At 51.7% G+C, this 14,898-nt stretch overlaps 1 protein-coding gene across 4 annotated transcripts in view; it reads right to left on the minus strand.

Annotated features, from left to right (window-relative positions):
* Positions 1–14,898, minus strand: part of TRRAP (transformation/transcription domain associated protein) — a 124,439-nt gene that overhangs the window by 42,032 nt on the left and 67,509 nt on the right. For all 4 annotated transcript variants that reach the window (XM_037164016.2, XM_037164013.2, XM_037164015.2 and 1 more), the window contains exons 38-49: positions 13,768–14,034; positions 12,358–12,564; positions 11,477–11,635; positions 11,224–11,358; positions 10,223–10,333; positions 8,750–8,896; positions 6,724–6,937; positions 6,043–6,168; positions 4,679–4,825; positions 3,777–3,976; positions 3,097–3,218; positions 2,564–2,777 (exon numbers count right to left, since the gene is read on the minus strand). In XM_037164016.2, coding sequence (XP_037019911.1) covers positions 2,564–2,777; positions 3,097–3,218; positions 3,777–3,976; positions 4,679–4,825; positions 6,043–6,168; positions 6,724–6,937; positions 8,750–8,896; positions 10,223–10,333; positions 11,224–11,358; positions 11,477–11,635; positions 12,358–12,564; positions 13,768–14,034 — 2,049 coding nt within the window. The remainder of the gene's footprint in view (positions 1–2,563; positions 2,778–3,096; positions 3,219–3,776; positions 3,977–4,678; positions 4,826–6,042; positions 6,169–6,723; positions 6,938–8,749; positions 8,897–10,222; positions 10,334–11,223; positions 11,359–11,476; positions 11,636–12,357; positions 12,565–13,767; positions 14,035–14,898) is intronic.

Consider the following 14,898-nt stretch of genomic DNA (forward strand, 5'->3'; position numbering starts at 1 on the left):
GGTAAGAATAAAAAATAAGTAACTTAAAAAAATAAGAATTATGAGACTTCCAGCCAAGTTGGAGGCGTAGGTGGTAACACTATACCTCCTCGCACAACCAAGTTTAAAGACAACAAAGTTTTAGTAACAAAAATGCAGCCAAAACACAGAAAATTGAACCGTACAGAAGTCTGACAACGATGAGAAGTCTGACAACGATGAACCGTTCAGCCAGACCAGTAAGAGGGGCGGAGCCAGCAGCTGGTGGAGCAGGGTCATGCAGGAAAAAGTGGCCTGGCCGACCCAGGCATGCAGACGGCAGTTGGCAGATCCCAGGCGTGGGGTGGCAACGGCACACCCAGTGAGGGCACAGGGCAGCTGGCTGACCGCGGTCACACATTCACAAGCAGATAAACCAGGCGAAGGAGCAAGCAGTGAGATGGACCATGCAGGCCCCAGTGGCTTGCAGGAAGCAGCAGTGGGGACCACCATTGCCCCTCTCTGACCCCGCCCCCACATACAGCGTCACAACCCAGCCACCTGGGTTGCCCTATCCTGGTGAACACCTAAGGCTCCATCCCTCATACAGAACAGGTGTGAACAGACCAAAACATTATGGTTCAAGGACAGCTCAAAGCCCCAGAGCCAATAATTCTAAGCAACCAAGAGATAGTCAACCTATCAGATACACAGTTTAAAACACTGGTGATCAGGATGCTCACAGAACTGGTTGATTTTAGTCACAAATTAGAGGAACATACAAAGGCTAAACTAAGTGAAATGAAGGGAAATGCACAGGAAACCAATAGTGATGGAAAGGAAACTGGGACTCAAATCAAGGCAGTGGACCAGAAGGAAAAAAAAATGACCAAACAGAAAAGGATGAAGAAACAAGAATTCAAAAAAATGAGGAGAGGCTTAGGAACCTCCAGGACATCTTTAAATGTTCCAACATCCAAATTGTAGGGGTGCCAAAAGGGAAAGAGGAAGAGCGACAAGTAGAAAACTCATCTGAACAAATAATAAAGGAGAACTTCCCCAATGTGGCAAAGGAAATAGACTTCCAGGAAATCCAGGAAGCTCAGAGAGTACCAAAGAAGTTGGACCCAAGGAGGAACACACCAAGGCACATCATCATTACATTAGCCAAGATTAAAATGAAGGAGAGAATCCTAGAAGCAGCAAGAGACAAGGGGACAGTCACCTACAAAGGAGTTCCCATCAGACTGTCAGCAGATTTCTCAAAGGAGACCTTACAGACAAGAAGGGGCTGGAAAGAAGTATTCCAAGTCATGAAATTTAAAGACCTACATCCAAGACTACTCTATCCAGCAAAGCTTTCATTTAGAATGGAAGGACAGATAAGGAAGGACAGATAAAGTGCTTCTCAGAAAAGATCAAATTCAAGGAGTTCATCATGACCAAACCTTTATTATATGAAATGTTAAAGGGACTTATCTAAGAAAAAGAAAATAAAAAAGATGAACAGTGAAAGGACAGCAAACTCACAGTTCTTAAGAACCACACCTAAAACAAAAGCAAACTAAGAGGACAGCTAGACCAGGAGCAGAACCATAGAAATGGAGATCACATGGAAGGTTAGCAACAGGGGAGTGGGAAGAGGAGAAGGGGGGAGAAGGTACAGAGAATAAGTAGCATAGACGATAGGCAGAAAATAGATAGGGGGAGGGCAAGAATAGTATGGGAGATATAGAATCTAAAGAACTTGAAACACGTCATAAACTAAATGGGGGAATGGTGGGGGAGGGGGATGCAGGATGGAGGGGAATGAAGGGGGCAAAATGGGACAACTATAATGACATAATCAATAAAATATATTTAAAAAAAAGAATTATGAGCTGGGTGGTGTGACTCGGAGGGTTGATCACCAGGCTGCACACAGAAAGGTCACTAGTTCAATTCCCCATCAGGGTACATGCCTAGGTTCTGGGCCAGGAGCACAAGGGGCAACTGATCAATGTGTCTCTTGCATACTGGTGTCTCTCCCTCCCTTCCCTTGTCACGAAAATAAGTAAAATCTTTTTTTAAAAAAGTTTTTCCTTTAAAAAAAAAATTATGAGAGCTGACAGTTATAGCACATGCCATATTCTAGGGCATGTACACAGAATTCAGAATTTTTATATTTGGGGGGAATAAATTCTAAGCTACTAATTAAGGAGTATTATCCAACTTTCTAAATAATTAAAGCACTTAAAATCACCCCTAAAAGCTTTTAGACAGCCCTGGCTGGTGTGGCTCAGTGGAGTGAGTGCCAGCCTGAGGACTGAAGGGTTGCTGGTTCAATCCCCAGTTGGGGAACATGCCTGGGTTGTAGGCCAGGTCCCCAGTAGGGGGCGCACGAGAGGCAACGCATCTGTATCCATGTTTCTCTCCCTCTCTTTCACCCTCCCCACCTCTAAAAATAAAGAAACTTCAAAAAAAAAAGCGCTAAATTTAAGTCTTTTTCTTCCCACTAGGCAGAGGTTAAAAGCAACTGAAGGGTGGAGACTTCTATTCATCTCAGCACCAGCACCCGCTGTCCTCCGTGTCCCCGGCCAGAGAGGGCGAGCTGCGTGCGGCCTACCTCGATGCACTGCTTAATCCAGAAATGGCTGCCCATGGCCTCCCAGTTCTGGGAGCAGGTCACGTAGAGCAGGCGCTCATAGACCCGGCGTTTCATGGAGTTGTCAAACACCTCGAAGAACTTGGCCCTGATGAGCGGCTGGGCACACCGCAGCCCAGAGAGGAAGGCGGGCTCCAGCTTCGCCGTCAGCTCACTGCCACACAGGGTCTCGTCCCTGCGACCGAAGAGTGACACCAAGATGAAAGAGCTGCACCCAGGGGCAGGCTCCTCACCCATAAGCCAACGAGCACAAGACAAGTGGGTGCCGCTCCTGAAAGAGCTTGGGGACAACCAAGAGTGTTACGGAGCATCACAGGCTGACGGGCATTTGCACCCAGAGTTCAGTAATGACACCCAAACATGTCACGTGATTCAGAGTATAAATGAATGTGTAAAACTCAGTATGACAAAAAAATTAATGTCACGTAATGTTGGTTGGTCAGAGAACATATTATGGACTGACGTGCGAAATGTATGATAATTGCTGTACTTACCTGTAGACATAGTTAACCAGGTCTAAGAACTGTGCATTTAACTCAAGGTCATCTGGAAAACGCTTTTCAATGTAGGTCATCATTTTCACAAGCAAAATGGACTTCTCCCGGAGTGTAGGTGTCTGTATGAGTTTTTAAAACAAAAAGTCAATTACTTCTATCTGAGAGAAGGTATGTCTCAAAGTACTTCTGTTCTGCTACTGTTTAAACTCCTACAATTCAGTCAAATAAAATCAGATGGTTGTTTATACATGAAAGAAAAAGAAAATGAAAGACGGCCCTGGTTATCTTTGGACACTCAAAATCAAGACAGACCCCAGTTAATTTTCCTCAGAACTACAACTCACTTTGCAGAGAAAGTAACTAAATTATAAAACAAATTAGGAGCTTGCAAGCATCTTATTGTGTTGAATCATAGTCCCTCATTAGGCTTTTCTGGGCTTATCTTCACCACTATAAAAGACTAGAAGAGGTTTAACATTTTAACAAGTAAAACCACATTAAGGTGAGTGGCCAATTATCTCAACTTTCTATTTAAAACCCATTAAGTGAGAAAAATCTGCCTGAACAAGAAGATACTGTGAATGCAAATACAGGAGGAAAAAAGTATTTTGCTGGACTGAACGCGAGGCCAGGATTTTCTTTTACCTGCAAGAGTGCAGCCCCTCTTCCCAGCTCACCTGATTGGCTGCCATTGGGGAGTTATTTTTGACCCACTCTTCCACGATTTTCACCACGGCCCGGAGGATCTTGGCATCGGGGGACTTTTCGACAAGCGAGGTCAGGATGGCCTGAATGAAGTTCTTCCTCATCTCCATGCTCATCACAGCCAGGCGCGTTTTCACCAGCTCCAGACTCAGCATCACCAGCTCACTGGTTCCTGCTCAGGCCGAGAAAGTGCACAGCTCAGCAATTTCTACAAACACACGCCAACAGGCAACCACTCTGCTCTGTGTGGCATGTTGACTCTGCCCATTTTCCCCCAGAATATTTTCTCCAGCCACATCATTTCTTGCTATTCCACAACCTTGCCAGGGTGGCCCGGTAACAGGCTTCCCAGGGGGAGGGGACAACAGGTGCGGGGACTCTGGGGGACGGCCATGTCCTGAGGTCACATCCGTGGCACTGTGCTCCAAGGCGCACTGAGCGGCGTACTGCCCACAACCCCCCACTCCCTCCCCCACACCACACATCTCCCCGGCTCCTGGAGCCCACTCCTCAGGTCCGCAACTTGCAACTTGAATCCTCGTCGAACGTGAGCCCTGACTGGGCAACCTCCATGTTACGGCAAAACTGTCAATTAGAAAGCTCTCATCGAGGGTGTGGGCTCCACGGAAGTGTCTGACTGCTCTCAACTATCTTCACTCCCCCAGTCACAGATGTCGAGAGCAATTCATTCTAAAAAGGAGTCTCATTCTGGTTTGAAATGGGCCACTTAGACCCTTTGTTACAGCAGCTGACAGTGAACTACACATGAACAACGGGCATTAGGGTTCCCGCCAGAGCTCAGCCACAAGCGCACACTGTCCAGGAGCCACACAAAGTCTGAGGGGAAACCGGGGGACCAGGCCACGCCTGTCACCTGAGGTCGCTTCTGTGCCACCGGAGGCCGCCTGGGGGCTGAGGTGCTCCCGCACCATCTTCTGCAGGGAGCGCATGAAGACGGAGATCAGCCGGTCGATGTAGCTCGGGTTGTTGCTGCAGGCCGCCTTCAGGATCATGAGGGTCCCTGGGGGGCGGGAAGGGCCAGCTGTCTTTTAGAGAGGTCTCAAACTGGAGCAATTAACCAAAAATGGGCCAATCGAAACATTTCATAATGTGCTAAACACAAATGTGCTGTTTCCAACAAATGTATGGACTAATCCCAGCATCAACGGTTTCAGCGTCTGTGCGGTCGAGACCACACTCTGAGGCTGCATGTGCACACGAGCGACACCTTCGGGCACAACACCGACTCCTGCACTGCAGGGGACACGCTGCTGCCTTCAGTTCTGCATTTCATCTCTGTACAGCAAACCACCCACAGTAAAACTTCTGTCCCACGCTGTGTCTAAGATGGAGAAAGGACCTTTTTTTATCGAGACTACCTGGGTGTGACCAATGTTTTAAACTAAGTTTGTTCCCTGGCTGGTGTGGCTCAGTGGATTGAGCGCTGGGCTGTGAACCAAAGGGCTGCCAGTTTTGACTCCCGGTCACGCGCCTGGGTTGCAGGCCGGGTCCCCAGTAGGGGGTGTGCGGGGGGTAATCACACATTCATGTTTCTCTCCCTCTCTTTCTCCCTCCCTTCCCCTCTCTCTAAAAATAAACAAACATCTTTAAAAAAATAACAAAAAAACTAAATTTGCACCAAACTCTGAAAAACTGTACAATGAACACCAGAACATGAACCCTGAGTATATGAAAAAATTGTATCTTTCATAACTGGCATTTTTATAAACATCTTGACCTTGCCCTACTGTTGAAATTTTGACTTTGTATTCACAGCTCACATCATAGGAAAATAAAAGGCTATTGATTTGCTACTTGCAGGTGCAATCAGCGCAGGTTGGGGCAATTTCAGGCCTGCTTTGGTAAAGGGCTGGCCCTTGGTCCAGCGGTGAACACGCGACCAATCTGAGTCTGCACCAGGTACCACGACGCTGCAGCATGAGGAGGATGGGCACGGGGACGCGTCCTGGCTGCTGTGCTCGCCTCTCCTGCGCAGCCATCAGAGCTGGCGCCCTGGGTCTAGCAGAGGGGCCAACTGGACGGGCCTGAGGCTGCCACGGCCCACTGCCTCCCCAGCGAGGGAGGGGGCAGGGCCAACGGTGGTCGGCTCCTCCCGAGGAGTCCCCTGGAGACTCAGTTAACGAGATGCTCACGCTGTGCTGCAGGGGAAGCCAGGACGCAAGGCGGACCCACTGTGTGAGCTCACTTCATAGAAGTAAGGAGCTGGCACGCACTCACCGAAGAGCTGGGAGGGATTTGCGCTGGTGGCCTTCTCGTAGTTGGTGAGCCCCTCATAGATGACCTTCCCGACGGCTGCATAGAGGCACTCCAGCTCCTCGTACTTGGAGGCCACACTGGAGGTGCCTGAAACGGAAGTGAGAGCTGGGCCCTGCGGTTCTCACTCCTGGGCCTGCTCAGGCCACAGGCGCCTCCCCTGCCCTGCAGGGCTGAGCTTCAGTGGTTCCAGGGTCTGCCAGCTGGGCTGAGCGCTCCCAGCCCCCACTGAGCGCCCCCACTGGTGCCGCCTCCAGGCAGCCCTCCTACCTCACTGAGGTATGTGCTGGACTTTTGTCTCTCCTGAACTCACCCTAAATACTCTTCCAGCATTTATCTCGTCAACTGTTCGACACCTGACAGATTTTACTCTCACCTGATGCCCCTTTGAGGCCTTAAGAAAGCAGAAACACTCAGTGGAGGAGCAAGTGTGTTTCCAAAGCAGACGACAGACAGACTGCTCTGACTACTGCCCTTAAGGCTTATGTCGGGGTTTTCAAAGGTCGCCAGTAGGAAGACAAGGGAGGGAGCAGAACACTCCATGTGGTAACTAGAGAACCAGCGGGAACAGAACTCTGCAGTCCCGGCTCTGTGCACGCCCACCTACGTGGAAGGAAAGGCACCGACAACGGCAAAGGCCCGTACTTGGCTCCGTGGGGAAAACGCTCATCAGGCGAGAGAGGAGGCTGTGCACGGCCCGCAGGACTTTGGTGTTCCCGCACGTCATGCAGGCGGCGACCCCGCGCTGCAGCGGCTTGAAGCTGCTGAGGATGGCCGGGGACGGGAGCACGGTGAGCAGGAAGCTCAGCACCTCCAGTCCGGTGCAGATGTTCCCGTAGTTCACCTGGTTGGGCTGCTCCTGGAACGGGGAACAGTGTCAGCCTCGACGCAGAACGACATGCTCCTGCGTGCTTACAAACCGCGTGAAAAACCACCGAAGGAGAAACACGACACACGCAAAAACACGTGGCCGCCCTACTTTATTAACGCAGTAGGAGTTCACGTCTCTTTTGATAAAGTTTGCTTTAAATATTTAGTCAAACCTTTCTAAAAAACTCATGAAAAATACTCAACATTTAATGTTAAAATTTTGAAATCACTATACTCTGGTCTAAAAAGGCAATTAGTGCAATGCAGTTTGCTTGTCTCCTTCCACCTTCTTATTTTTTTATTTTTATAGAGAGGGGAAGGAAGAAGAAAGGAAGAGAAACATCAGTGTGTGATTGCTTCTCACGTGCCCCCCACTGGGGGCCTGGCCCACAACCCAGGCATGTGCCCTGACTGGGGATCGAACCACTGACGGTTGGTTCGCAGCCCATGCTCAACCCACCGAGCTACACCAGCCAGGCTCCTTCCACCTTTTTAGTTAAAATACAGATACTCTTCCAAAAGGAAGTATCTATAGAACTTTGTATCATGAAATCAATATAACAGATGTCAGGATTTTAAAACAAGAAAACAGTGACAGGAAAAACAGAGCCCCATGGTTTGCAGTGAAGTGACACTGTGTGAAGCCCCCACTGTGGCTCCCTCGTACACGGTGTGCGCTGGGTGGGGGCCAGGCGCTCGCTGCCTGAGGGAAAGGCAGCCCGGCACTGCGGGCACCGCCCGTGGTGTCAGGAGAGCAGCCTCCTCACAGTCAGAAGCTGCCCGCTGGCAGCCGAGCCAGACTGAACCGTGACCACTTGTAACAGGAAAGACACCCGACCTTCCACAGGGAGAAGAAAGAAGGGCACTACGTCTACGAGCTGCTTCCCGGGCTGGGGCCAAAGCACACACTGAGGCTGAGGCCTGTGGTCCCACTGTGCTCACAACCCGATCACTGCGGCCACCCACCGGAATGTTTCCGCAGGAGCCCCCCCTCCCCCCACCGCACACACAACGACGGGAGCTCGCAGCAGGCTCGCAACCCCAAGACAGTCACGGGACCGAGGTTTTTACAAACACAAAACAAATGGTCAGCATTAGGCAGTTATTTCTCTGTCACCTGATGACGCAGTGTTCGATAACAAATTCTGCGTCCACCTACTCTAAAAATTCAAGTCTATTTTAAAGGCTGTTGCAAAACTCAGCTAAAAATGTTTATTTCATGCCAGTTAGTATGTCAACTTAAAAAATGACACTTTGAAAGGCAGGAGGACTCTCCTAATTTTCAAAACTAACCGCATCTGATGCTGTGAGAGCTGAGGTTTCACAGCCACATTCAGGGAGTAACTTTCCCCCACTTCATTAGCAGTATGACAATTAACAAAGTGAAGCCTGTTTACAGAGGCAAGAGGGGAAGCCTTCGGGAACTGCCACTCGGTCAATTACGGACCCCACGGGTGAGAACTGTCAATCACAGACCCAACAGGAAAGAAAACGCACACCACCCCATCACTCCCAGCAACACAGCCACCAGAAACTGTCACCGCTCTGAACTCCCCATTTCCTCCACTGCTCCAAAGCCCTTCAGTCTAAAACAACCCTGCCCACCTTCCCGCTTTTCCTCTAGGAAATAACGTTCCCCTCCTTTGCTTGCTGACTGGCCCTGTGGTTTTCTGCTACAGCTTAGATTCCCTTTACTAGTCCCATTTTGCTGATAAACCATCTGGCTATTTGGTTTTAAGGTCAGCAGTGGCCAGAGGAGAAAGTGGAGGAGGCCACACCCGGCCACAGCCCACACACCTACCACACTCATCAGCAGCTTGTCGAACCACTGCAGCTTCAGCTCCGACTTGGACCACATGTCTGGGCGCAGGGCGGTCTTTAGGAGGGCCACACACCGGCGGGACAGCACCTCCCCGGGAGACCCTGCGGCGCTGGTGTTGTCGTTGACCTGGAAGTGCAGTCACTCAGCGTCACCACACGTTCACAATCGTTCTGGGACACTGCTCCCTGCCCACGCCCCACGCCCCGGCTCCCCAGCTCCCTCACAGCCACCCCCTCGTGCAGCTGCCTCAACTCAGCCCTCAGGCTCCAGGCCTCCCTGCCCCTTGCAGTGGGTCGTGGTGATACACAATCGTGTGTGTGATTGACTGGTTAATGTCGAGAGCGGGCAACAAGGTCCTGGCTGAGTAGGTGTTTCAGCCCGTGCGCTGCAAGAGTTTGTAAAACACAAAAGTTCTGACCACGTAAGTCAGGGACGCTGACCTCCTTTCCCTTAGATTGTCAAATAAAAAAATGACAACAGCCAACATAGTAGCCGTCCAGTGTGAATGAATCAGAATTATAATGACTTGTTTTGTCAGATCGGCAAACACACACTTTCTGGAGTGCCACAGAATTTCAGTAATTACTTTATGTGCCATGAGATGAAAAAGGTTGAAGATCGCTGCTGTGGTAGGTTATTTTCAGTGCTCGGAAGCCTCAATAGTATCACATGACACTTTTTTTTGTCAGTAATTATATAAACCAAATTTTGTTTGTTACTTTTTTTTTAGATTTTATTTATTTATCTTTAGAGGGGAAGGAGAGAGGGAGAGAAATATCAACGTATGGTTGCCTCTAGTGAGTGAGTCCCCTGCAGGGAACCAGCCTACAACCCAGGCATGTGCCCTGACTGGGAATCAAACCGTGACCCTCTGGTTCGAAGGCCCGCGCTCAATCCACTGAGGTACACCATCCAGGCTAAAAACCAAATTTAAAAAAACTACTTAGGAAAATCCCACTCACAACGTTTTTATGAGAGAGATATAAAAATGAAGTTTTAGAAACAGATTCCCAGTAACTCCATGAAAACACACACCGACATGAAAGCCTAAGTAAACTCAAGCCGTGAACGCACACGAGCTGCTCCCAGCCACCAGCGCCGCCCCAACCCCTGTGTGAACCTGGCGCCCAGCAGTTCAGTCGTCTGCCCAAGATCACCACACGGTCAGGCCGTGCGCTTCACCAACACTGTGACTGCATCCATTACAAGACGCACATCACAGCCAAAAGAAAACATATTTCTTAGAAATCACACAAGATGAAGACAAGGCCGATTTCAGAATTATCAGCTTGTCGTGAAATAAATGAAACTCGGGACGGAAGTGACAGGACTAGCTGTCAGGCCTCGGTTTGTCTATCCCTTTCTGATTAAACTGCCGCAGACGACATGCTAGAGGTGACCAACAGCCTCTGTCTCAAAGATCCCAGGACACAGGACACTCGGAACGCGCACCTGGCAGGCCACGCGGATGAGGAAGTTCACCACGGTGTCGGTGTGCTGCTTGTCGATGGGCTTGGCCAGCAGGGAGTCCGCGCCGGGCAGGGACTGGCTCCTCCCGAACACCTGCAACGGCAGCACGGGCCTCAGTGACGCTCTCCCGTGCGCGGCGCTCACCCGCGCAGCCCGCAACAGGGCACAGATGCCGCTCCAGGCACTGGGGACACCCGGGGCAGCCACCCCCAACACGACTAATAAACAAAGCAGCCGCAGAGAAAGTGATGGGTCACATGCTCGGGATAGGAAGGGGCGTGGTGTGGAAGAGAAAGGCTGCCACCGAGGCGGCACTCAAGACTGGGAAGACCCGGCCGTGGGGGGGCTGGCCCAGCACATAAGCCCCGAAACAGCACCGAACCGGTGTGCTTCCGGAGGGGGGTGAAGGACAGGGGGGCTGGGGCAGTGTGACCAGGCGCAGGGCAGAGACCCCACCAGAGGGCCCGGTGACGCAGGCTCTGGAGGCCAGGGCCAAGGGCAAGGCTGGCTGAGGGAAAAGACTGTCTTCATCTTTTAAGATTTTTATTTGAAATGACTAGAACATTCACAAGAATGTGCAAAGACAGTACAGAGGCCCTATGCACACTTCGCCCAGCTTCCCCTGGCTTAAGTTGGGGAGAAAAGAGTTTTTTGGTACTCGGCCTTGTGACAAGTGTGATGCAGAGGGAGGAAGGAGCGAGGCCACTGTCAGGCGGTGTTGGCGACCCCAGTGAGAGGCAATGGGGCGCCTGCCTGCACCACAACAGCGGTAGCAGAGCAGGCCCCGGGCACATGGGCTCAAGCCAGTTTTCTTGCCCCAAAGAGCTTCTCCTGACGCCCTTCTGTGAGGAGCGAATCACGGCACCAGCCTCCAACAAGAAGTGAGGGCACAAAGGAAAATGTGCCTGGAGGGGCGGGAAGCCCCTCGGGAGGGCTCGTGCCACCGGGCACACGCCCGAGGGAGGGCGCGCACGTGGGCTTACCGCGCTGATGGCTCCCGCGGCCGTCCTGAAGCGTTTCACCTCCTGGGCAGAGTCCACCGACAGGCCTCTTTTAATGGAGGACGAGACGGAGTTGACTCCTTCTCCACTGGAGTTCGGGTCCATGTCAGAATCCGGCTTAGAAAGAACACGCATCTGACTTTGCTGGTTCTGCCTGCGCAGCGCAGGGAAGGCAGGCGGGGCTGCAGTGACAGGGCCGGGGGAGAGGGCCGCCGGGAGGGCGCCACCGCCCTACCTGCTGGTCCTTGATCCTCTGCAGCTCCCACTTGATGACGACTTCCGACAGGTCCACAGCCAGCCTCCTCTGCTCAATGGTGACGCTGGGGGTGAAGCCCAACCTCTGCATGGCACTGACCATGTGCTGGACCAGGTGGTGCCGCACCGGGTAGTACACCTGTGGGCAGGGGGCTTCTGTCACACCGGGGACGCCGTGGCCCCAGCACACAGGCACACGAGCGCATACACAACCTGCCTTGCGCCCACAACATCCCCCGTCCCTGGCGGAGCCCTGACACAACAGCATGTGTGCTTCCACGTTCTAGCACTGTCTTAGAAATACCGGTCACTGAGTTCTCTTTAGGCAGACGGTCTAGTCACATGAATGGAACTTCAGACTCGCTGGTACTGAAGTTTGGCCATGCCGAGAAGCAAATTCCCAGTGCTAACAGAGTTGGCTTTCAACTCCACACCATGAATTCCTTTCTCCTCAACCCAAAATCTATGAGAAATACTTACCTATTAACAATATTTACATTTATGGAATTTATATAAACGCAACAAAGTGAGCAATGGCTATAGAGAGGAGATGGCAGCAACAAGAACTTTTTGGGCCAAGTCACCAGAACCTACAGTTAACAATGACCCCGCCCAAAGTAACACTCCATCTGTGTCCACTGCTCACTGAGCGTTTACAAGAAACATGCAGTCCACAGGGCAAGAAGACACGGCCCTGTTCTCTACACGACAGCAACTCCCATGTTGACAGGGCCACACACGCGTGCACACACACACACACCCCAATGGACCTGAAACCCCTCTACTGAAAGACGAGAGACCCCCATTCCTGCAGACACTGAAAGTGCCCCGCACGTCCACCTGCAGCACTTCCCTACGAACCTTAAAATGCTGCACTATCAAGTGCAGAATGTGCACCAGCTGGGGGACCGTGTGCCCCTCCTCCACGATGATCTTGCGAGTCCAGTGGGTCAGCATCTGGTGCCCATCCTCCATCCGGGCCGGCACGGCCGGGGTCAGAATGGCCATTGCCTGTCTGACAATGGCTCGGGCCTCCATCGCGTGGGCCTTGAGAAGACTGTGGAAGACCTGAGGCAGGAGAGAAGGGTTTCCCTAAGGTGAGAATGAAGGCTTTAAAACAACAAAAGCATCTCTCAGAACCCAGGCAGACTGATGCAAAACAATTTTCACAAAATCCCTCCAGGCTCACTTCCTGAGAACGACACGGCTGCTCCCTCCCCCGTCAATCCTGACCAACAAGCACACGCACACCAGCGCCCCCCACGCGCTCCCCGTGTGCCCAGGCCTGGCTGGGGTGGGGGGGGGGGGAGGGGCACGCGCACCAAGAGGAATGAGACTGGCTCCTTGCTGACGCCAATGTCTGGCTTTACTTGTGGGATGTCGGCCAGGTGACCAGACCCTTCCACTCTGGCCACAGCAGGAAAAATGGAGTGGAAGGGGCCACGATCAGGGGTGACCTCACAACATTCGTGTGAGTGGCGAGGTGCTCAGGTACCTAAGTTCAGGGGACACCAAGACTGCCCAGTGGTACTGAGGGTGGAGGGACAGGAAGAGGGGACGGGACGACTGGGGTGAGCAGTGCCAACGACAGAGGCTGTATTTGCAAAAGCTCAAGTGCCCACGACAGGTGACATCTAAGAGGCCACAGGCCTTTCAGGGCCAGGGATTTAACACCACAAACATTCACAAGGGGATGGTCACGGGGAAACAAAGTGACCTCATAGAACAGGACAAGAGGGACGACTTCCCAAATGCTTAATGGGAAAGTCAGACTGAGCACTGAACTCCCACACAGAGACAGTGACCAACCCACGCAGGGCCGTGGACTCCAGAGCAGGAGAAAAGACTCAAACCCCGGGCTGTCGGACGTCCAAGCCAAGCCATGGAGGGAGTCAGGGAGGACGTGCTCGGGACTGTCAGCAAAGCAGGGGCTGCTGAAGTGAGGGCCACAAGCACCCACGGTCCACAGCAAAGGGGTGGCCAGGGCCCTTGACCAAAACATTTTCAACAGAAAAAACAACTGGAAGCCAGAACGAAATGGGCAGAGGAGGGCCAGGTGGACAACAGGGACATCATGTCATTTCAAGAGCAAGGCTGCAGGGCAACGTGACCGAGCAGTGGCTGGGAGAAGCGGGGAATGGGTACTCGTGACTGGCGGAGACCGGCATCACTGCACGGCATCGGGAAGGACGGCGGAAGGGGAGGGGCGATGGCGTGGGTGCGGAAGTGCTCGTGACTGGCAGGTGGACGGGAGGGAGCCTCACAACGTACCTGAAGCACAATCTTCTTGTGTATCGCGAACTTGGCAATGATGTGCGCCAGAAGCAGGTGTCCACTGTATTTGCAGGCCGGGTCGACGCAGGCCTTGGAGAGCAGGCAGGGCCAGGCGAAGGTCATCAGGCGGCGCAGCTTGCTGTTGCGGTTCTTGTTGTTGTCGTGGATGTGGTGGGGAGCGTGCTCCACCAGCAGCGTGGCGTACTGCAGGAGGTGGATCCGCAGGGAGTCCAGCATGTCCGCCTGCTTCTCGGGGTCCAGGGCCTGCGGGGAAGGCCGGCGGAAAGGAGCTCACCTCTGGTCGTGAAATGTGTGGCCTACCCACAGTCACACGAGGTTAAACCTTAAAAAAGATACACACACACAAACCCCATCTACGGAATTATGTAAGTTTCACACTGACGGTCTCCATAGCGTCTTATCAAGTTTCCTTTAATATTTACGATAGCAATTCACTGAATTTATTCCAACACTTTGGAGACAAACAGCAGACGCACAGTCAGAATGCAGTGGGCATGGGGGCTTGACGTGGAAGAGAAGGACTTCTTTGATACAAGGTGCTTCAGGACAGTCTCTTAATTTCCAAGTAGTTGAGACTTCTTTCCTGGTCAACCATTAATTACCCAGTCCTTATTTTTTGGTGTTAGGCTCAGAAAATGTTACCTGAGCCCTGGCTGGTGTAGCTCAGTGGATTGAGTGCAGGCCTATGAACTAAGAGATCACGGTTCGATTCTCAGTCAGGGCACATGCCTGGGTTGCAGGCCAGTTCCCAGTGGCGGACACACGAGAGGCAACCACACACTGATTTTTCTCTCTCTCTCTCCTTCCCTTCCCCTCTAAAGATAAATGAATAAAATCTTAAAAGAAAAAAGAATGTTACCTGAAAAAACGTTATCTCAACTTTTAAGAAAACTGTTCTGGTTTTCTCTGTAATCAAGTATCTGATAGATTTTCGTATGTGTTTCATGGATATAAGAAAAGAAGATGTATACTCTCTGATCAACATTCTGTATGCCTCTACTGAATCAAGCATTAAACAGCACCACCCGATTCAGCTACTTAGTATACTAACTACTTTCTGCCGGCCCAAGCACCTGAAAGGCTGACGCCTTCCATCGCAACAGTGTA

Source organism: Artibeus jamaicensis, unplaced genomic scaffold (genome assembly GCF_021234435.1).
Source record: "Artibeus jamaicensis isolate MK-2021 breed Jamaican fruit bat unplaced genomic scaffold, CSHL_Jam_final contig_1085, whole genome shotgun sequence".
NCBI lineage: Eukaryota > Metazoa > Chordata > Mammalia > Chiroptera > Phyllostomidae > Artibeus > Artibeus jamaicensis.